We start from the raw sequence: 23,251 nt of genomic DNA, 5'->3' as shown, positions 1-23,251 counted from the left end.
ACAAAATGGAAGTGTGTCGAACTGAGTGGGGGGTTAACCATGTAGTAAGCTGATTACCCTACTCAGTTGTAATTGTACTGTGGATGGCCTCCAGAATTCCCCGTGGCACATTTTGCAAGAGTAAGCTATTAGCAGGTGCCCTGGACAAATTCCAGATTGGTTATGCCACCCTAAAATTCATGTGTTTTAAATAAAACCTGGGGTTTCTCTGACTCTCCTCCCCTGAACGGCTGGGTGGCAGTGCTGTATGCTGTTACACAGCTGATGCAGTCCACCTGGCAGGTTTCCGTAGTAAGTGATCCATGTAGGTTTGGCTTGAAAAATCAGCTTGTTCCTGGGGAGCAAGAGGCTTTCCCAGGTGGCTGCCATTAACTGCTCTAGAACCTAAGTTTTCATTGAAATGATAAACATTGTCTCCACAACCGGAAGGGCTAGAAACAATCTTCTAGACCTGAACAGCAGGGACCGATGCTGTGCCGTCTGCAGAAAGACGGCTTGGAGTCTTTGCTGCTGCTCGGAGCTTTCCCATGCAGCAGCAGATTGAGAACGGACCTGAGTCTCGTCAGTGTTCACTGCTGCTAGTGGGGATCCTGAGGGTCAAATTCACTCATGTCACTTAAGCAAGGGAAGTGGAAGCAAGTGCCGAGCTAATCACTGGAAGAAGACCCTAAAATCAGAGGGGGGGGAGGAGTAGATTAGCAGAGACCACTACCAACACACTCAGGCTTGCATCAGCCAGTAGGTGTGGTACACCTCTGAGCTCTGCTTACATGTATGTACACACACACTGACGAGCTTTTGGCAATCGTTACGTGATTAGTGGAGCTTTCACCACTTCCTTTGGTAGAATAATTCACAGTCTAACAAACCTCTGACACATCCTAATGTGTTGCCTAAGCTGCCCTTTGCCAATTTTATCCAATTAATGCTAGTTAGGCCCCATTGGACCACCCTGAGCAATTCTCCACCCTTCTTGATCATGCTGTTCAAATACCTGTACAGTTCTGGGCCCCGAAGGAAGCTGGCTATTCCAGCGATGAGGTGTGCAGCAGCACATGACTCCATGACTCCTTCCATGGCTGTGTGGCTCTTGGAGAGCTGGGGTGGGGAAGCAGGGAAAGTACAGAGCTGTGTCTGCAGCTGTCCAGAATCCAGGAAGAGAAGTTCAGGTGCAGCTGCTCTGTACGCAGAGCACTGGGTCATGATGCCTATGGCACGATAAACTTTTTCTGCCAAGATGGTCCAGACTGTGTAGGGTGCAGGCTGTGAGATGCACAGTAATTGTATTAGTTGCACTAGGATCTGTTTTGCATGGTGACTGTATAGGAGAGGTGAATTCTTCTCCTCTCTCCGTGGCACAGGTAAACTTCCATCCAGCTCAGCCTACTCAGGTTTGCACATGGCCCTGTGCGCTGTGAATCTGGCTGAGTGCGCAGAGGAGAAGATCCCACCCAGCATGATGGCAGAGATCCACCTGACAGCTGCTGTCGGCCTGAAAACCCGCTGCGGAGGCAAGCTGGGCTTCCTGGCGGTGAGTGAGTCCCACTGTTCTCCCCCCAGTGCCTCCCAGCAGAGCTCTGAGCAGGGAAGGCCTGCTTATCTCCAGTCAGTCACTGTTTAGCCAAAGGGCGCATAGTTAGGTCTTCGTGGTTGTGATGCTTTGGGGTTCAACCCAGACCAGTGAGGGGTTGTCACCACCTTCCCTGCGGCTCTGGGTGCCTTCAGTGCTGTGCTGCCATGGCTCACAGCCTGACACAACAGCCAGCCTACAGGCCATGCAGGTCACACACCCTGTCTTCTACCACCTGGTTACTTTTTTCAGAGTGACCCCAACACCCTCCCAGTCCTGAATTTCCCCCAAACCGTCTCCCTGTGACAATCTGCTGGGGTTCCCAGAACTGAGAGTTACTATGTTCCCCCTCTCAGCCTCAGCAAGGGAGAGCTTTGCTACAGCTAAGCTGTGTGACCCCTCCCTGATGCACCAGTTTGTCTGCCTTGCCAGCAAACTCTTTGGGACCCTGCTAGTCCAAACCTTGCCTTGCAGATAACAGTGAACCCCAACTCCTGAGTTCCCCAGAGACGTCTCCCCCTTTACTGAACACCCTCAGAAGCTTCAGTTCGTTGCTCCTTCAGCAAGACAACAGCTCATTAATGCAGCTCATTAATTTAACTGGGGTTTGACACTCTTATTTCAATCAGTGCACTGGAAAGGGTTATAGTAAAAGTAAATAAAAGTTTGTTTACCGAAAGGACACAAGTTTAAGTGTTACCGAGTATACGGCACAAAGAGAGAGGGTTACAAGCAAACAAAAGTAAAAAATACGCTTCTAAGACTAAAACTTAACTTCAGCAAGTTACAATCCTTACCTAAACTCAATTCCCAAAGACTTCAACCCCTTTGCTTGAAGGATCCAATGTTTTGTGTTTTCAAGAGCTCTGACCCCCTCGAAGCCCAAGGGATGGATAACTCAAATGCCTTTTTGCCCCCCATAATGTTCATTGTCTCTGTTATCAAAAGCCGGTAAGGCTTCTTGCTGTTCTTCCCTTTCAGTGCACTTTCCAGCCCCCTGCTGATTTGCATGTCAATGGGGCTTCCATTGTTTTGATTCCACACTGCTTAAATTACACTGGAGACAGGTAGCTGCCTTTCCTCCTGTCTGGGAGAAAACAGGTTTCTCCCTTTTGTTTGGTCACACACAGCATAATATCAGCGAGTATCCATAATTCCTCATAGTGTTAATATACACATTGTGTAATATTAATCACCAGTGTGACCTGCTTTCATAAGATGTTACTCTGTGCTTTTATAGTACAGTAATACTGTATACAATCAGCTGATTCAATTGCTTGTTCGTTAGGGTTTAGACCCCTCTGTTTTCCCCCTGGTATGTCTGGCCCCTGATTCTCACAGTGGTGCCCAACAATTCCACTGAATTGGAATTATCTTATGAGCTGGCCTGTAATGAACCTTGCCCTTGTGCTTGCTGTCACTGAGCCATACGCATGATGTTTGCATGTGTCTCTCCCTCTTCTTGGCACCCTTCTCCTTTCTCCCCAGGGTTATTTCTTAAATAAGGCCCAGAGCCTGTGTAGTGCAGAGCGGAGTGCCATTCCCGACTCCTTGCGCTGGCTGTGTCACCCGCTGGGACAGAGGTTTTTTGTGGAACGGAGCTGGACAGTGAAATCTGCTACAAAGGAGAGTCTGTACTGTGCCCCGAGGAACCCAGGTAAGAGCCACTGTGTGTCTGACACCCTCAAGTGCATGACTGTCCAACATCTTGCACAGGGATTCTTTTCTCGCCTCTAATATCTGGAACAGCTTACAGTACCTGATCCCAGAAGATTTTCCAATTCCTGCACACACCCCCAAGTCAAGATCACTTGACTTCCTCAATTGCTAGCAGCTGAGAGGGCAAGTTTAATCCCTTCATTTCCTATCGTGTGCTGTCAGTATCATGCCTATTCTTTTACATGGGTGAAGTGGCATTTCTGATTGGGATCTGTGGGCTGGCTGTGCAGAGCTAGATCACTAATAATGAACAAACCAACAGAGGTGTGGAGGGTCACTTTGAATAAGTCAAAAGTTTGAATTTTTGGGATCTTTTAGGTCCCTGCACCGGTCCCTCAAGAACATCCCTCTTGCTGGCTCCTAATGTTTCTGTCTTGGAGTCTGCTTCCCTCCTCCAGCTGGTCTTGTTGTGTCTGGAGATGCTTGGGTTTGTGAATAAGAGAAGAGCAAGACTCTTGTTGTCTTTTCCAGCTGATCCCATAGCCCAGGTTCACCAGGCCTTCTGTGAGAATCTGTTGGAGAGAGCTGTGGATTCCCTCGTGAAGCCTCAGGCCAGGAAAGGGGCCACGGGACAGGAGGAGGAGGAGCCCTGGTGAGTTTCAGTGCTTAGGTTATTACTGTCTAGATGAGGGGGACCCAATACTCTGGGGCATCAAGGGCTGCATTCATAATTTACTAGGAGCCCTGAGGACAATAACTAACTTGCATCTTTTCAATCAAACTTACCACCCTAATGTAACTAATAGGGGCCACTGATCAGTAGCGGGGGATTGAACTCAGGACCTGCCAAACCCCCCGCCACTTGAATTTGAAGGAGAAAACTTAGCTGTAACAGTTTTGGGCCCAGACACTTGGCGAGAGACCTGGTGACATACACCAGCTCCAGGCCTAACATCTGTTTGTTGGTATCTTGATAGCTAAATAAAAAATCTTAGGTTGCATTTACCAGCAGTGTAAACCAAACCAAAATATATAGATGTGTGAGTGGCAGAGCAGGTTTTGGCTGCAGTCTTTGTCATTGGTCTCTGTCACCACATCTGAGTGAAATGGAGGGAAAGCAAAGAGTTGCTTTTTATACTCTGAGCTGTCTAGTTTAGGACTGAACTATGGTCATGCCTTTTCCTAGACCAGTCCTAATTGTCTCTCTCAAATCTGTGATGTTCTGTAGTGATCTGCCCCCCCAAAAGAGGGCTTTGGTCCAAGAGGACACCACACTTCTCCCCTCCCCTCCCCACCCCCCGATCAGTTAGGAAAAAGTGTAGTTTTTATTATAGTGCAGGTTTAGTTACATTTTTGTTTGTACATCTAAGTACTGGTATAGTCCCAGTGGGTGACAAACAACTCGATCCAGCTCATTGAAATCGATGTATGACAAGCTATTGCTAATGAAGCGGAAAGGTTGCAAGGTGTTGTACACCGTGCGTGGACTGCTGTGAGAAGGTAGCCCTATGTCTCTAATTGGCAGGGGTCTCTTTTAATACGAATACATTTTCCATGGACAAGATCCCCAAATCCTCTGTGACAGACACAAAGGAACTGGATAAGTACAACATGTGCTGTTGTCTTTGGCCAAGGTTGAGAACATTTGATAGCTTTTGTAACTTGCTGAAATGTAGTTCAGATTGTCTTGGAAGCCACGCATGGAAAGGAGCCTATAAAGGACTCGTAATATTGTCTCACCTAATGGCAGCGGGTGTCATACTGGAGAGAAGGCTGGCAGCTTCCAGACAGCATCTATAAAATTTAAAGTGCTAATTAAAATGTTAGAGCAAATGTTGCCTTTCCCATAAACGTCACTTGTTACACACAGTAATTTTCCAACTAGTCCTTCCCATAATAAATAGCCTTTTTAGGGTTTGTGTTTTCCCACCTATCAACTGACTTACAGAGCAGGTAGAGCATGTTTGTTGTGACCTTGGGGCTAGTACTGAGTGTACTCCTGGCCCTGATTACACTGACAGTGAAGCACTAGCTAACACTGCCCCCTGGAGACTTAGGATCTGCCTACATTGAAGCCGGAAGGAGTAATTCCCAGTTTGAGGAGACCTACCTGAACCGGCTCTGATTGAGCTAGCATGCTAAAAACAGAATGGGAGCTGCAGTGGTGGGAGGGGCTAGCCACCTGGGTCTCAGTCAGGATCGTACTCAGGGTAGGAAACCCCTTGTATGCCATGTGCTTGCTCGATCAGAGCTGGCATGGGTATGTCTCCTCGAGCTGGACATTTAACACCCCGCACCCCCGCCAGCTTGAAGTCCAGACAGACCCTGAGTGCAAACATCTCTGCAATTACACCGGAGGTTAATTCACTGCTCTGGGTGAATCCTAAACCTGGCCTCTCTTCCTCTGCCCAGCACAACCTGGATGGGTCTGTCTACACTGCAGCTGGGAGGGCGCGTCTCAGTGTGGGTAGACAGACACAAGCTAGCTTCATTCGAGCTAGTGCACTAAAAAGAGAAGTGTGGTGGATGCGGCTCCAGTGACCGCTCAGGTTAGCCACCTAAATCCAAGCCTGCCCAAGCCCTGGGTCTGAGCTCAGGTGGCTAGTCTCAGTCTCCGCCGGAGCTGCGATGTCCACACTGCCCGAGCTAGCATGAGTCTGTTTACCTGTGCGGCGAGGCACACGCCCAGCTGCAGTGTAGACATACCCAGCAGGGCTTCGTCTTGACCCAGTCATATTCTTCCAGGCTGGGGGAAGGTTGCTCGTAGTAAAGCAGCACTACTCAGAGCTTGAACTCCTGTACCTGCCCCCTAACTCACTAACCTAGTGGGTCAGTGGAGCTTATGAATGCGACTCATCCAGATTATATTGTTACATGCTGCAAATGTGGCATCTCATGCCTTGCTGCCTAGTGAATGTCGTTGTCTTGCCTGTGCTTGCAGCGAATTCTCCAGTGCTTTGGAGTACCTGAAATTAGTCAACTCCTTTGTGGACTCGATGGGAAGCGGGACTCCACCTTTCAATAGCAGTTCGGTGCTGAAGTCATCCCTGGGTGAGTGTCGTGGTTCAAAGCTGCTCCATCTCTGGGAGTCTTAATGGTAGCCCAGCTTCTGAAGCACCCTTCTTCTTGGGGGTTTACTAACTTCAGGGGAATCAGCCTCTGCTGACGGGCAGCCCCTTCTGGGCTGGGACAGAGCTATCCAGCAGCACACCACCTACAGCAGTTCAGCTCCATGGAATAGAAACTCCACTGGTAACTTCTGGTGGGCGGAGTGGATTGTGGTGGCTGTGTATGTTGCTGCGGCTGTGTATGTTGCTGCAGTGCCCAAAATGTGATAGGCACTTTCCAAACCCTCGGAAGGACCACTCCTGCACTTGAGAGCTTCCAACTGTCAAAGAGCAAAGGGGTGCAACATACACACACAAGTGCAGTGGGCAGGACTCTCTGATCTCACAAGGGGAAGACCTCTTGCCCCTCGGGAATAGGATTGGCTAGTGATAGTCACTGGAGGGATAGCTCAGTGGTTTGAGCATTGACCCGCTAAACCCAGGGTTATGAGTTCAATCCTTGAGGGGGCCATTTAGGGATTTGGAGCAAAAATCTGTCTGGGGCTTGGTCCTGCTTTGAGCAAGGGGTTGGACTAGATGACCTCCTGAGGCCCCTTCCAACCCTGATATTCTATGAAGCTGGAAATAGGTCAGGCTAGTAGAAGCAAACACCCTTACCCTAGCAAGGTTGGGTCTGGTCTGCACTTGGATGGGAGACCTTCAAGGCAAAGTTAGGTGATTCAGTAAACTCCACTCAGTCAGCGGGAACCAATGTGCGAGCATTCTGTGTGCTGCTGGAGTAGCTGCTCTTTGGATGAGAGAGGAAAACTGAGATCTTGACAGCTTGTCATCTGAAGATCCCATGCCCCTCTTCATTAGAGTAAGGGAGAGAGTCTGGCTAGGCTGACTACGTTCTGAAGGCCAAAAATTCCCCTTGCAGTTTTGAGTGAGTACAGTGTTCTTCACTTCCTGTCCTAGCCTGTTATGTAGCATTATTATGTGCTGTCGAGAAGTTACAGCATTTCACCCTAGAGACAGCTGCATTTCAGTGCTGGGTGAAATAACTTCTATCCATACATTCCCTAAAGCTCTTCTGGATTCATCAAGGTGGAAGGCACTAGAAATATCAGGCATTATCCTTCTACTTATCTGATCTCGGCACAGTTTTTTGTGCTTTCCCTGGCTGCAGTGTTGTCTTACTGTTTCCATAGGCCCTGATTTGGTGTGCAGATGGTGGTCAGCGGCAATCGGCATGGCAATCAGTTGGCTCAGAGGGGATGATGCAGGCGTGAGGTCACGTTTCACAGAAGTGGAGCGGATGCCCAAATCCCTGGAGATGTCTGAGTGCGTGGGCCTTTTACCTTGGTCAAACCACCATATCTTTCCAGAAATGACTATATCAATGGCCCAATTGAAAGCAGATGTTCTGTGGGGCAGGCACATGTTGACACTTGTCCTGTTGGCTAACCCTATTAGTGCTGCATCAGAAGGTGGTTGCAGTGTCATGCTGGGAGATTGCTTCAGAGCCTGCTGATGCAATGGCATGATGTGGAAACGTCCAACATGTAGGAGTGTTCATTGTCATGTTGATCAGTGCCTGTGTTGCAGATCTCTGGGCAGTGGGTTGGGGAAAGTCCCGTGGGAATGTAACGCCCCTGTACGGGCTATCTAAACGAAAAATTGTGGGGGAAGGTTATCCTCATCTGGGTCCTTTCTCTCTGAGTTCCCTAGGCTGACGCCCTGTGTGAGGGGAAAGCATGTAAACCTTTCCTAATAACACTGAAAGCAGCAGCAGTGCCCCTCACTGATGAAAGCCCCTTCGTCCAGCTGCATGTGGGCTCCTGTAGACAGAAACTCAGGCTTGGTCTACACTACAAACATATGTTGGTATAACTACGTTGCTCAGGTGTAGACAGTGCTATGGAGAGCTTCTCCTGTCGACATAGCTACCGCGTCTCGGGGAGGTGGATTACCTACGCGGATGGGAGAAGCTATCCTGTCAGTGTAGATAGTGTCTTCGCTAAGTGCCACAGCAGCCCAGCTGCACTGCTGTAAGTGTAGACAAGCCCTCAGTGGTCCTAGAGCTACTAGCACATGTACAGACACAGGCTTTGTGATGGGTGCCCCCCATGCCCTTGGATCTGTCTGTACTGCACATGTGTCTATACCCGTCTGCAGCTTCTCCGGGTTGGCAGTCCTCTTATGCCAGATTATGTGATGTCTTTTGTGATCTGAACTGATTGGGGTGGGGAGAAGGCTGAGACCACTGAACTCATTTCCCTTAGGACTTAAGGTCGGTTCAGTAAAGGTCCTTGGAGGCTAAAGGCTTGTTTGATTAGAACTGGAAGGTGCTTTAGAACAGCTGCTGGAAAGGCCTGGACACAGCACTGTTTGAAAGTGTTGCCCTGTCTCTGTCTTTCAGGAATGCCCTGGTGAAAGCGATCTTCCATGTATGCAAAGCCATGCAGGCCTCCCTGTCGGGGAAGGCAGATGGGCAGCAGAGCTCCTTTGGTCACTGCGAGAGGGCCAGCAGCCACCTGTGGAACAGCCTTAACATGAGCAGTGGTGTCTCTAACACTGGCCTCAACAATGTAAGGGTCCAGGGTGCCCTCTGCCAGCTTGTGCTTCCTTCCTGATTCCTGCAGGGAACTACCATGTAGTTTTCACTAAGGCCGGAACGTTGCTCTGGTCTCCCCTTGTGGAGGAGTTCAAGGCGTGTCACACTTCCCCCCACTTCTGCTCTGCTCCAGGCTGGAGAGGATTTCCCTCCCCCCAGCATCCCATGCTTATGACTGGAGAAGAGGGAGAGATGGGCTCCTCATCCAGCCTTCTCGCCCCTCCTGCTTGGTGTGGAGGTGACTCTCTGTTGCAGTGCCATGCTGGGGGCACATGATCGCAGCTCAGTGCTTGGCTGTGTCATCTTGCCTGTTGCCACCCCTTCTCTTAGTCACCTCCTTATTGATTTATTCCCGTAGCAGCCCCCATCTCTGGTCTGCTCTGAGGCCACTGATAAATCTGTAAAGTAGGGACTGCTTATGTCCACTCTGGTCTGGCTCGGGGCACTTGACATCATTTGAACGGTTAGTTCCCCTCCTCAACAGGAGTAAGACTGTACAAAGCCATTTCTCTGCATCGGTGCATCTCTCGTATCTTTACTTTTCAGAGCACCGCAAAGCGCGGGCTTCCCTGCAGGACATGTGGGATGCTGGGCTCTGGCTCTCTCTCTTATTCCTGGGGGGCAGCTGTAGTGCATTGTAGTTGCATTGCATGTTCTGGCAGTATTTGTGCAATGTTTCTGCAGTGCAGTACAGAGGCACTCTCCATTTCTGCAGCGCAGGTAGACTCTCCGAAGGATGGCTAGGATAACACCCCATCTCCCCTGCCTGGGAGCAGCAATGGGTGGGATTCAGGGAGCTTGGGCGGGGACAAGGCCTCCCTTTTCTGCGTGTGGTAGAGCTCTCTATGGCCTCTAGCCTTCTACCTCTGGTGGGGATCTTGGTCGATCTCAGTAAGCTAGGGCCTGGTCAGTACTTGGATGGGAAGACCGCCAAGGAAGACTGGCGCTGCTGATTCCATTTGGAACAGCCTCTTGGTGTGTAACTAGAGTGTGTGTTTAAGGGTGGTGTCGCCCTGAGGTGGGGCTGGTGGCTCTGCCATAGCCATCTGCAAGCGGGCCGGCCTGTCACTGTGCAGCTGTGGAGGGCACTGATGTGGTTAATGGATCAAGCCAAATGTGATAGTCAGAATTTCCTTTCTGTGGTTCAGTGTAACAATACAGAGCAGGTTGTGGTGTGCTGAAGGAGGGCGCATCAAGTGCTTGCTTACTTTAGGCATGCTGTCCTGCAGCCTCTAGCTTTAAGGGTCTCAGGTTACCGCAGCCTGGCTCGGGGGTAACTAACTCTCTGGGGCAGGATGGCTCCAGGTGACTGGTCAAATGTGGAGCCTTTTGCCTCGGCTGGTGGTTTGAATCCAGCTCAGCTTGGTAGTGACTGAAGGTTGTTTTGGATTTTTGGTGGCTGATCTGCTGAGCCGGCACCACATCGCAGAGCCATAACACCATGTCAGCAGCACTCACCCTCTAGAAATGGTCCTTTCTGTTCTGAAATGAAGGAGAGGACTTTGGTCCCCAGAGCCATTGATTTGGGCACCTCTCGGCAGCACTAAATTCCCCTTCAAAATTACTCGAGGCATTTAGCAAAGTGGTTCTGCTCAGGTGGGCTGGTCACTCTGCCTGTTCGCAGCTAGAGGGCACTGCTGCTCCCAGCCATGGATAATCCTGGCCACTCTGCAGTGGGCAGCTGTTGGGTCACTTACCTTCTCCGTCCTCTCTTGGGGGGCTCCTTGCAGATGATCCAGCTGCTGACCTGTGACTTACTGCTCTCACTCCGCACCACACTGTGGCAGAAGCAGGCGAACTCCAGCCAGGCCCTGGGTGAGACCTACCACGCCTCGGCCTCTGAGCTGACGGGTTTCCAGCGAGACCTCGGCAGCTTGCGCAAACTGGCCCATGGCTTCAGGCCCGCTTATCGCAAGGTAAAGTCCTGCCTCTTTTCTCATTCCCATCTGCCTTCCCCTCAGTCCCACAGAGCAAGCAGTGTTCATTTTCAGCCTGCTCTGCATAGCACCACACTTCCAAATAGTCGCCCCAAAGAAGCTTCGGCACTTGAGTTAGTAAATATGAAATGCAGAAGAGGACAGAATGGCCCAGGGGCTGGAAACGGCGCATGGAGTTCTCACATCTCCAACAGCATTCAGTCTTTCCCCAGGCACTTAGTGAGCGAGAGCCACTCCCCTCCGACAGCTGGGTGGGGAACTGGCAGTATCTGTCCTGTTTCCAATGGGCAGGTGTCTGTATTAGTTAATTGGCCTCCTTTGTGGTATACACTGCTGAGATTGCCATTGAGAGACTACCCCTCCTGTCCCTAGAGGTGACTGCAAGTTAGGATTGAGGCCATTGGCAGAGGGTAGGACAGGGAACCATGCCCTGTCTGTCCATGCTGCTCCTGCTCTGTGGATAAATGGGGGACTTGGGTTCTGTCATTTGGATGCTTTTCACTAATTGGACAAAGCACCAGGGAGCATCCTCTGAACAGAGTCCTGTAGTGTCCTGAGAGGATGTGTGCCCCATGTGGAAGGGATGGAGGTGAAGGCCTGGGGTTTTTCATTTGTAATTCCTGTGATCTCCCTGCTTAGGCTGGGCCACTGGGGAGCCGGATGGGGGAAGAGTCTGTGCAATGTGGGACTCTGTTTACCCATGTGCTAAACAGTGGCTGAGAAGTACGGTGCAAACCCCTCGTGTCTCATCCGGGGTCCTCCCTCTCTTCCCACTCCATGTCCCTAGTCAGTGCAGGGTTACTCCTTATGTTCTAACCTGCAGAGCTTTATCCTGTCTAGTTCTAAATGTGTGTAAACAGCGTTTGTTAAAGAGCTAACCCCACTGTCCCGGTTCTCATGGCCAGCTCTGTTCCCGGGACATCAGACCTGTTCTCTGAGATAAGGAGGCCACACCTCTTCCATTTTCTGCCCTGGTTCCTGTGTTGATCTGCTCCTGCCAGCCTCTTCCACCCAGCCCCTTCCTCGTCCTCTCGTACCCTGGCAATGTAACAGCTTTGCTTCTCACTCCTTTCTTGCCCCCATTTTGGGACCACTCAGTAGGGAGTGCCAGAGGCCTGGCGCGAGGGGAAACCATGTCCCTGCTTGTGAGCTGGGAGCTCTGTCCCACGTGGCGGCAGCATGGGATATGCAGTATGGACGTAGGATCTTCCCAGCGTGAGGCTGCCCACTGTTGCCTTCTGCTCTCTTCCCCCCAGGTGTTCCTGCACGAGGCTACTGTGCGCTTGATGGCAGGCGCCAGCCCCACCCGCACTCACCAGCTGCTGGAGCACAGCTTGAGGCGACGCACCCCCCAGAGCGGCAAACAAGGTCGGTGTGGGAACAAGCTCCCTGTTGGGAGAGGGGTCTGTAGCATTCTTTTGTGCCGTGAGCTATTTGGCAAGCAGGGGGTTATTTGGCAAGGCTTAGTGTCTGGAACTGAGCTGCCCGGCATGATGCGTGTTGGCAGTGACCTTGCCGAACGATGCAGGGGTTGGAGGCAGGCTGCAGGATCTGTTAGGTCTTCCTGAAGTCCGTAGCTGAGCTGCTGGGGTTTGTGGGGCTTTGGTGCTCTGGTTCAGGGAAATAGATCCCAGCAGAGCCTGGGATCCCTACACAGACTCCAGCAGAAGATGGCATCTCACTGGAGACTCCTATATTCTAGCAACGGAAACCAGGCCCCGGGGCTTCAGGTCACAGGGCAAACCTTAAAATGCTTCTTAAAAACCATCATTGAGCTGAATTTAAGGGGAGTGAAGTACCCTAATGAGCTACCCTTAGGAAGCCGGGAATTCACAGATCAGGGTAAAGTTTAAAGTGCTGATCTCCTAAAGAAAAGCCATCAGCTTAAAAAAAAAAAAAAAATCCTCTTAACAAGCAAATGTCTTTGCTCAGGTCACAGTGAGCATCTGAGATTACTAATACTGGCACAAGTTAAATTTGGAACCGAGGGCCTGGCCCCTGGTTATAGATCCAGTCCGTGTTTTCCCTGGGATCTGGGTGTTCAGGCTGCGATCCTGGCCAAACTGCAGCTTGGGCCACCTCACCTTGCTGCCTTAAAATAACTCCCTGAAGGTTTCATCCCATCCTACTCAGGCGTGGTGTATTGACCTCCGCGGCGGTCAGCCAGCCCAGAGAAGGCTGCATTTTATGGTGACCGACAGGATCCCCAGTGCCGGGGTTGGGCTAGAGCTATGCCAGGCTTGGTCGCAGTGGTTTTTCTTCTCCTGCACAGGTGAGCTGGACACTCTGCCAGGACAGAGAGAGCGAGCCACGGCGATTCTCCTGGCCTGCCGCCACCTCCCCCTCTCCTTCCTCTCGTCCCCGGGCCAGCGCGCAGTCCTGCTGGCAGAAGCAGCCCGCACGCTGGAGAAAGTGGGGGACAAGCGCTCCTGCAACGACTGCCAGCAAATGATCGTCAAACTGAGCGGGGGCACCGCTATCGCCGCTTCCTAGCCCAGGGGCCGTGCGGCCAAAGCCAGCCTTGTGAGCCATCAGACTGGACTCTCCCCCATTATAGTCCCTCTTTAGAGCAGACCGTTCTAGATTAGGGCCATGCAAGTGGAATCACTTGGGCCGGGGAGGGCTCTGGACTAGCCCAGGGTTAGCTTTCCTAGTGATTGGCTGCATTCAGGCCCGGTGGCAGGACTGGAATCTGGCTAGTGCTGTTCTAGTCTGTGTAACCAGGCCAGCGGCTGCTAGCAGCTCCCCCACTCCCTTGCCCCTCGCTGGGGTTAGAGGCGATGCCGGCTCAGGAGGAGGGGTCAGCAAGCCCTGAGGACAGAAAAGTGCCATTTCCTGGTGCTGGGTGGGGTCTGTGTTCCGGGGGCTGCTCTCCCCTCCCCTCTCCCAGACCCCTCAGGGGAGCCACCCGGAACCCCCTCCCAGGCAAAACCAGCATCTCGGGCAACTCTCTACCTGCAGGCTGGCTGCCCGCCTGCTCCGGGCTGGCTGGGATGGGGAGGGGAGAGCACTAGCGCGTTCTCCTCAAGGCCGGGCTAACGACACTGTTTTTATGGGAGCCTTTTTCTATAGACTTTGCGTGTGTGGGGAGCTCTGGGGGAGGGGTGTTGCTTGGGGCCAGCCCACCCCACCCAGGAAATCTCCCTGTGGTTTTTATACAGTTTTTTTATAGGGATGTTTGTGTCTTTACAAGATGTCGGGAACAGTTTCAGTAGATTTCTCTTCTCAGCACCCCCTGCCCCATGTGCTTCTCCCCCCTCTGGTCACAGAGCTGCCTCTGTTGGGGCCGGGGGAGGGCAGAGTTCTAGTGTAAATCAGCAGCATCCATAGTGAGGGCACAAGGGTGAGGGACCTAGGATGTGCAGGGACCTGGGCTGAGGCGAAGGGAGAGAACTGTCCCTGCTGGGCCCTCTTCATTGGCACAGGTTAAAACAGGTTTTAAAAAAGAGAAGGTTTGATACTTCATTACTCAAAATCCTAGACCTGGTGGTTCCCCCCGCTCCAGGCCCCTTTGTCTGTCCTCACCTGCACACCCGTCAGTCTGATCTGCATGTCAGGATGTGCCCCCGTGGGAGGGAGCTTACATAAACCTGATGTCTGCCACGGTTTGGAGGATCCTGGAGCTGGCTGGATCCTCTGTGTACTAATGCCAAGTCATGTGATTTTGAAAGAGGGTGGGGTGGGGGAGTGACCCAGTTTTCCTTTTTGCTCCACCGTTCACATTGCCTCTGTCCAAAGACTGTGTGAAATCATTCCTGTTCACACCTGCAATACGGAAGCTAGCGCTTGGCAGGAACGCATTGCTGCTGCTCTCAGTGTGCGTGTGCTGTGTGTATGTGTGTAGCTAGAACTACAGTAGTACTGGGTACAGTCCTATCCCGAGCAGGTGCCTGCAGCCCTTCGTTACCCAGCACGGTGTCTCATTGCAGAAGCCGAACTCAAATTTTTGTTAAACCTTTCTAGATTTATTCGGTTTTCTGCAGCAACCGCCGTTGGAGCTTCAGTTACTGCAAAGAAAAGGCTGTTACAATACACGTGGGACCTTCTGCCTCTGTTTTGCAGCAAGCTCCTGGCGAAAGTTTTTAAAATGCCACAGAACTAAACACCTTGGGAATGTTGTCCACCACAGCTTTACTAAGATGTAAACCTTACTGACGTAATTCCGCCTGCCATCAAACCACATTTTGACAGTGGTTCCATGCTCACCGTTATTGAACTGCAGGGCATTCTGCAGTGAAATGCCTCCCCCCGGCCCCCGCATCTCTCCAACCCCTTTTGGGGGGCATTTAATGGAAGAGTCATAATTGTAATTATTTCCTCAAAAGAAAATGTCCTTTGTGTCTTCCCAGCGTGTGGGTGGATGCATTCAAAGGCTCCACTTAGAACTCCTGCTTCGCATTGGCGTCAGCAGCCCATGATAAGTGGGACACTCAGGAGTGGTTTTCTTGCCTCTGGTTTCTGGCTCCTGATATCTCGGTAGATCAGTGTACATGAGATGTCCTACGTGTTGATCCTGTTGGCTGCTTCTGCGTTAAATCCACATGAGTACAATAACGTGGTGATACGAGTACCTTGGTAGTTTGGCACAAGAACAGATGCTGCTTTTTATGGCTCAGCACCACAGCTTCTTGGCTCGTCAGATGGGACAGAGATACAACTTGTTTGTGGAGAGGCTAATGCCCACCCACCCTACAAGGCAGGATGAAACTAAGAACCTGGTTTCCAAACAAACTACTCCCATAAAGGCTTCTTGCTCTAAAGCCCTAGACTTTTTAATCTGTTCAGGAATGTATCTGCCCGTGGCATCCTCCATGTCATTTCAAACCTCCACTGGTCGGTCTGCCACGGCAACAGTAGTGTACTAGGGAGGGGAGGAGTTCCGCACCCATCCCTGTTTGTCCGGGCACTCATGGGAAGTGGTGAACCATCTCCTCCCCTGGTCACTTCATTTAAAGGTGAACAGAACACTGTACTGGAGTGTTAGTGGAGGGAGGTGGGATGGACACCTAGAAGATGTTGAGGGCAGTACTGATAGCTTAAGGACAGTGCAGGCTGCCCTTGTGCAAATGGTCCATGCATGATGTTTGTTCTTTACACCTGTGGCACTTCTTCAGGTGTGAGGTTCCTCTCTGTGCCTGTTTGTGTGCTGTTATTTATGGACCCGCTGTCTCCGTCTATCCCCCCATCTTTTTCCATGTATACACTGTAATATTTTGTTTTTTGGGGGGTGGGGGTGCGTGTTTATGGATGATGTGAAAAACTGTCTATTTATCCAACTGATATTAGGAGTAGGGACACTTCACTGTAAAAAAGTTATAGCTGGTGATGGCTCTAAGGAACCATTTCTGCTCTTTGAGAGGTGCCCAGTTATGGACCCTGTCCCAGTGCTAGAGAGCAACTGTTGCCTAATAAAGACCGATGGTACCACCTGGCCCTGTGTATGGTGTATTTATTAGCGCCCCCCCCCCCCATCCATGCTGCCTTTTGGCAGTGGTAAAACTGAATAGCTTTTAAACTCAGCAGTGAAAGGGGCTGGACTAGAAATGGCCAAACTACCAAAGTTCTTAAAGGGGAGTCGCTTCATAGAAGTATCTACAAGCCCCAGTGCTTATCTAGACATCTTGTCTGCTAAATTAGGCTGGAAATCTTGCCTTGAAGGACTTCCTACTGCTCACCACACCAGGAATGTAAGCAAGAGCAGCATTTCTTGGTAGTTTGGGGTTCCTGCTTCTTGTGGAACCTGCCAGTACAGCGCACCAGATTGCACTAGTGGTCCGTCTAGTCCAGGATCCTGTCTCTGCCAGTGGTCATCACCAAATGCTTCAGGGGTAGGTGTAAAACCCTGTAATGGATAATTATGAAATAACATGCTCATAGGGGAAACTTTTGCATAACCCCTGTTATTCCTGCTCTTTATTTGATCCCTTAGTTTCTTTTATAGCCCCTTGTGAAGGGCTTCTGACAAAACCTTTTAAAAATCCAAAGTAGAACAATGCCTTCTCCTTTATCCACTGTTTTGTCCACATGCTTAAAGAATCCTAGTTGACAAGGGCTGTACTTTCCTTTTTGAAAGCCCTGCTGGCTTGTCCCATCACATAAATCTACGTCTTCATTTTACTTGTAATTATAGCTTTCAACCAGTTGTCCTGGTGGTATGAAACTCCTAGGATCACCTCAGTGCTTAAGGTAGGCACAGCATTTGCTATAGTAGCTGATCTTAACAAGTGGATGTTTTTGTTTGCAGATCAGCTACTTCAGTCTTAAATACCTTTAAATACAGTGTGTATCCTCTGGAGCTCATGAATTGGTGGTCTTGAATCTAGCCATTGTTCTGGCTGCTTCTCCTTGGATATCTTGTGCTTCATCTTAGCCACGTGAAGAGCAGTTTTGAGCATTTCCCCCAACCTCCTCTAAGTGATGAGGACTGTTGCAGAGAAATGCTTTACTCTCCATTTCTCCCTTTATGGTTTGGGAATCAAGCAGATTGATCCCCAGGCTTCCTGCTTCAGAGACACACGTCACACACACACTTTTCTCATTTTAATGTCGGTTATTCAAAATTCTCTTGTAACCCACCTGATTTCCATGTTACCTGCCATTGTTTGTTTGGTTATTGGCTTCACTAGGGCTGGATTTCCATTTTCTGAAAGATGCTTGTTTGACTCAAATAACCTCTTGACGCTTACCATTTAGCCATACTGGTTTTATTCTCCTTGCCTTCCTACTTCCTTGTTTGGTTAGGGGTATGCCTAACTTCTGTGACTCTGTTAGAGTTGCTGACCTAGCCTCAATGCAGACCCCAGGTGTCTTAATTTCCTTTTTGTTTGTCTTTGACTAGCTTCCTCATTTAAAAAAAATAATAAAATGAAAAACCTCTAAAGCTGTCTGTGCTATGTCTAATTCTTTCCCTAAGAGTGTTGCACTTAATTAAATAGTCTCAGATTCACATAGGTATTTATTTTCCTAACTTCCAATGAAATCAATGAAAGTTAAGAGCCTAAATGCCTTTGGGGATGTGGGCCTTTGTGATCACTATTCCTTAGTGGGTTTGCTATTGTAAACCAACTCCTGTGTTAGAACCAACTCTAGAGTAACCTCTGCTCTTGGGTGCTTTAGAACTAGCTGTTCCAGAAACTGTTGGGAAATTGCTTCTCTAGCCCTTGTCTGGCTGGGAGATTTAACCAGATATGAGCAGCTGCCTGGAGTTGCCCATTATGTTATATTTGACTTAGTTCCCTTGTCAATCAATCTTAACAGGGTGCATCTGCTATTCCTTTCCTGAGTAGGTAGTGGTATAACCCTCATAGTAAGTTTGTGCTCTTATTGGGGTCTGTACCCATGCAGATACTACAGCATTTCCTTTCCCTCGTGAACCTTATTTCATCAAGTGCTGGGGACTCTTGGGACCTGTGTAAATGGAAAATGAGGTGGCGGGCGGTTGGTGAGCAAGGGCCCTTAGGACAGTAGCTAACTTCCCCTCCTCCCCCCCCCCCCAAACATCAAAGAAGGAGCTAGTCTCAGTTTTGGGTGAAATCTTGGGTTGGATTTTTACCTAGAGTCGTTTGCCAGCTCTGCAGCTTTACAGCCGTTGGCGTCTGATTCTACTTGTACATACTTCAGGTGCAACCTGTCAATGTGCCTCTATCCTTCAGAAACCCGCTGTAGCTCTGACAGCCCTTTACTCCTGGGTGCTGATGTCAGTTGCACTGGTGCTGTGTGGGTGGTGGGAAAAGCTCCACACTAAAGCTGGACAGAGACCTCTGCATTTCTTGCAGGTTTCTGAACTGCAGCCAGACACAGTAACAATTAGCATTTGCTCTCTCTAGGCTCTTCTCTTCCCTGGTGAAATGATCTCCAGCCTAGTCCTTGGTTTGTAACTCAGGACTTCCTCTCTGAAATCTCTCAGCTGCAGGGCAGGACCAGGCCCCAAGACCTGTGCCCCTCTCCTGCAGCTGGGGCCATGAGTCACCCCTGCCTGGAGGAGTCCCAAGCGCCCCCCCTTGGCCAGATCGGAGGAGTACCTGTGCCGCACCTCCCCTCCCCGATCCCAAGCCGCTGCAGGGAAAAGTCTCAGTAGGCTGCCTGTGGGGGCTACACAGCTCCCCCCACCACACCAGCCTGGGACCTTTCCCTCACTGACGGGCTGCTCAGCACCTTCTTCCTCTCTGTCCTTTCTTTCTACCCTCCCTCTTCTACATGCTCCTCAAAGTCACGCCTTCACAAACTCACCCAAGGCCCCTTTGGCTTTCAGAGCGCCTCTTCAGGGCTGCAGCTTCTCAGGCCTGTCGATCCTTCCTTTCAACGCGCAGGGGCCAGACATTCCAAACTCAGCCCTTTCCAGGATGGAATACGCTGCTTCCCTGCTACTCTTTTCCTGATGGATTTACCTCATTGACTTTCCTTTACCAAGCGGAAACTAGGCACCAGCTGCTGGCTCGCTTTGCAAATGGACGCAATCAGGCTGAGCCACTCGGTGCTTGTCAGCAGATCCCCCACCCGAAAGCAATGCTGTGCCTCGGATTTGAACCGAGGTTGCTGCAGCCATGGCACAGACTACCAGAGGAAGTGAGGAATGTGCTGGCAGACAAGGCATTTCTTTCTCCTCATTCAAAAGGCAACATCCTCCCCATCAGAGAATCAAATCCCCATCTCCCATGTGACAGGCAGGGATATTCACCATTATACTAACAAGGAACAGGGCAGAACCTTTCCCTCCACAGAACTCTTACAGACCAGCTATGGCCAGCTTACACACCGCAAAGCGCTCCACTGGGCAACACCACCCCTTGCTCTCTTCTCCTTTCCCGGGGCAACAACAGCCCTAGGAAAAGCCCTGTCCCTCCTCACATGCAGTTGCCTCTCACTCTCGTCAGAAGAAGCTTTTGATATGCCCCATACAGTTCCGGGGCTGCTGAGGAGGCGGTATTTGCTACTCAGCTTCCTGGGTCCATCAGTAATGTCTCTGGAGGCCAGAGAGACTACTGATGAACCCAGGAAGCGAAATAGCACATACCACCTCCTCAGCCACCCTGAAGCCTGCATGGGGCATAAAGCAAAAATTTCCCCCTCAGAACTCCACAACTTCCTCCCCTGGCCTATTATACCCACCACCAATGAGGAAGGCTCAATATGATAGTTTCCAGGAAGCTGTATTGTGCAGTGTTGTTAAATTAACGTTAGAGAAGATAGGCTCCCAAAGTTACAGCGCTAAAAGCTATTAGTTTTATAACCAATCTGTTTACCATAAAAGCTATGGTGTGCATTAGCTGAAATGAGATTTACCATCCGCTTTCTATGTTGTCTTTCTGGTACTAGGCTGTACCGCTTATATCTTTGTTCTGAACACATACATTCCCCATACCAAGGGGGCGGGGGGGGGGGGAGTACCTCCCAGGTTTGAACCAGGATAGAACACTTATGACTTGTCCTTTGGGAGGTTCCAGTACTGGCCTATGAGAATAACTCCCTATCTGTTGCTGTGGTAAAACACTCGTCTGTCCTGATCCTGACAGTCTTACTATCTACTTAAGCCAAAACTTACTTCAGCTAATGCAAGGTGTTATGGGATACTTGGCATAGGTGAAAAGGGTTATAAGAAGCCACAGGCCAATTCAGGTGAAAAATGTCATATTAATATGTGGTGTGAATAATACATATATAAGCCCAGCATATATTGGTCAACACAGAGTACTTCTCTCTGCTGTAGTACATAATCCAGCAGGCATTTAGTTCAGCAGAGACCATCCCTAACACAAAGTACTGTTAAAGGGGCCACTCTGAAAGAGCCTCGCTCGTGTTATAAGACAAACGCAGCAAGAGGGGGGAGGTATCAAAGTTAATTACATTTGCTATGCCTGTGGCCACCAGAGGGCAGTAGAACTCTAGCAAAGAAATAGCATGTGAACACTGCAAAAGAAGGACTGTAGCTAGCTGGGAATTTTTCACCAACTTTTTTTTTTTTGGTCAGACAGTGCTGATTTGTTGAAATCGTGACTTTCCTGGAACGGGCTGGTTTTGATGAATTTCTCAACTGGAAAACATTTTGAAATTTTTTTTGCAACTGTCTGTTTAGTTTTGACATCTTTTGAAATGAAAAACTCCAGTTTTCTAGTTAAAAACTACTTTTTGTGTATCTATTTAAGCTAATTATAGTACCACTAAACAAAAGTGATTAAATCAAACCGAAACACTTGACCCAAACCAATTTTTTTTTTTTTTTTTTTGGTTCAAGAAAATTTTTGAGCTCTTGATTTTTTTGTCCGGGTTCAGTGTGGGAAAGTTTTTTTTTCAAAATCCCAGTTTTTGATGGAATGGGAAAAGTTTCCTACTCAGGTCTACTAAAGACTTCCAATGCTACTACCATGAAAGGAAGAGCTTGTGCTACATCTGATGTTTCTCTGGGGATGGTTTTGAGGGACATAAGAATGCAGTTGTGCCTGGGTACCAGTGTGCTGATGGGTTGAGCGAATCTGGGCTTTTGCCCCTGCCCATCTCAGGGTTTCTGATTACTACAGCACTGTACATTGTAACAGGCATGTCTGAACGCCCTGCAGCAGTGGTCAACTTGTTTGCAATGGATCAGTGATGATCTACACAGCTGGGGTTGGAGCTGCACCAGCATGAAGTCAGGTCTCCCTTGGGCTTTCAGAGCAGTAATGATCAGGACACTAGCAAAGGCTTGGGAGGAGTGGAGGTGTCTCCAAGGAGGCTGATGTAGCTGGGGCTTCTGTTGTCGGGTGCAGAATAATGCTTTAGCTGTGCAAGTTGAGTTTTATGTTGCGCTCATCATTATGGTAGGAGAGCCCCGGTCACCAGATTTCTGTGTGTAGCTGTTTATTCTAACTGTGGTGACTGCCCAGGGCCTACCCTCTGTGCTCTGATTGTGGACTCTCAAGTTAAGCAGGGTGGTGCCTGGTTAGATCTTGGTTGGGAGAGCTGTGCTGCAAACCAAGCACTTCCTAAGAGGTGGTGGCAATTCATGCTCAGGCGCGCTGAGGCAGGAGCTCATTCATTCAGGGGCACTGCTCCCAGCGGTGCTGTGTGTCAGACAAGCTGGGACCCAGCCTCTGACCCTGGCTTGCCAGGAAAGATTTTATGGCACTTTCACCAGGCTGGTGTGTTAGCCCTGCAGAACTGGCCATCAGCCTCCCGCTCTGGTAATTCCATTGTCTGCCTAGAGCCCCTCAGCTAGCCTCTCTTGGAGACCTCACTTCCTGCTCCAAACTGCTGTGCAGCGGCACCGCATGGGGCAGGGCGGCAGCCTGCTCCCCCAGAGGTGGTTGCATCTCGGGACACCAGCCTACTCTGCACGGTGGGTCAGGCGCTGTGGGATGGAAAGCGCCGTTGAACTCTAAGCCGTTCTCATTAAGAAATGACGGGAGCGTTCTTGTGGGATTCCACTGAGACCCCCCCCGTCCCCTCCCACCCGCTCAGGAAGCGAAATCAGGTTGGCGGAATGTCGCTCTTTGTTCAGAGGGTCTGTGCCTGTTCTGCTATTAAAGATTAATACTCCTGGGGGACTCCCTGTTGTAAGATGTTAGAATGAGGACAGGCTGCTCTGGGCGCTTGCAAGCGCTCTGACTTCGGTTCTGTTGCTGGGATTTTTTTTGGCGGGGGTGGGTGGGGGGTGATTCATTGCTGCTTCCTAGTCCCAGCTGTGCAGGAAACCACCAGCAAGGTGCAGCTGCCCTGATAGAGATGATGGGGCAGGGTCCTGCTGTCACCCTCAGGGCAGCAGCTGCCTGGCAGCTGGTACGTGTGGGTGAGGGGCACTGAGCCGCTCTCGGGAGGCCTGAACGCTGTGCTGGCCCGGTGCCAATGCCAGCCTTTGATTTCTACCACCACGAATTGGCAGGGGACAGATAGGAGGGAGATGGGGAAGGGGAAGGAGGGAGAAATGACTGATTAGAGCAGCACGTGCCTTCCCCATGGCTCCTTGCTCCTGGGACATGCTTTGTATGGCGCGGTGCAATACTGATGCCTCTCTCAAAGCTTGGGGGCGGGGAGTTGAAGAATCCTCCCCTGGGCCTTTTCTCCATCAAAGGCCTGGGTGGGGGAGCAGGGCTCTATTCCCAGCCTGAGAGTGATTCACTGCGTGACTATAGCATGTAACTTCTTGCCTGCCACAAGTTCCTCCTCCGTGGCGTGCGTCTGACTGTCCCTTGCAGAGCACTGCGAAGGGCTCAGCCAGGGCGGGTGAAGTGCTCCCAGGTGCCCCAGTGTCAGGTGCTTTGTACCTGCCATGGTTTACGAGGAAGCTGTTGTGATGCAAAGGGCCCATGCGGCTGTCTCCTCCCTGGAGAACTGGTGTGTTAACAAAGACAGGGGCAGCTGATGGTTGGAGGGTGAGGAATGAGGTACCCTAGGTCCATAGGCGTGCACAGCACGTTTAATTAGCGTGTGCATCCAGGGAGCCCCACCC

The 23,251-nt window shown here is 50.4% G+C and overlaps 1 protein-coding gene across 2 annotated transcripts in view; it reads left to right on the top strand.

Moving 5' to 3' along the window:
* SREBF2 (sterol regulatory element binding transcription factor 2) overlaps positions 1 to 14,102 on the top strand; it is a 33,746-nt gene extending 19,644 nt beyond the window's left edge. For both annotated transcript variants that reach the window (XM_024200456.3, XM_024200457.3), the window contains exons 11-19: positions 1,362 to 1,531; positions 3,059 to 3,227; positions 3,761 to 3,881; positions 6,171 to 6,280; positions 7,488 to 7,620; positions 8,699 to 8,867; positions 10,624 to 10,809; positions 12,087 to 12,198; positions 13,103 to 14,102. In XM_024200456.3, the coding sequence (XP_024056224.2) occupies positions 1,362 to 1,531; positions 3,059 to 3,227; positions 3,761 to 3,881; positions 6,171 to 6,280; positions 7,488 to 7,620; positions 8,699 to 8,867; positions 10,624 to 10,809; positions 12,087 to 12,198; positions 13,103 to 13,323 (1,391 nt within the window). In that variant the 3' untranslated portion in view covers positions 13,324 to 14,102. The remainder of the gene's footprint in view (positions 1 to 1,361; positions 1,532 to 3,058; positions 3,228 to 3,760; positions 3,882 to 6,170; positions 6,281 to 7,487; positions 7,621 to 8,698; positions 8,868 to 10,623; positions 10,810 to 12,086; positions 12,199 to 13,102) is intronic.
* Positions 14,103 to 23,251: the final 9,149 nt, after the last annotated feature.

The sequence above is a fragment of the Terrapene carolina genome, unplaced genomic scaffold (genome assembly GCF_002925995.2).
Source record: "Terrapene carolina triunguis isolate 2854851 unplaced genomic scaffold, T_m_triunguis-2.0 Scaffold247, whole genome shotgun sequence".
In the NCBI taxonomy this organism is placed as follows: Eukaryota; Metazoa; Chordata; order Testudines; family Emydidae; genus Terrapene; species Terrapene triunguis.
The sequence above is the reverse complement of the archived record's forward strand: the minus strand, read 5'-3'. Positions and strand labels throughout refer to the sequence as shown.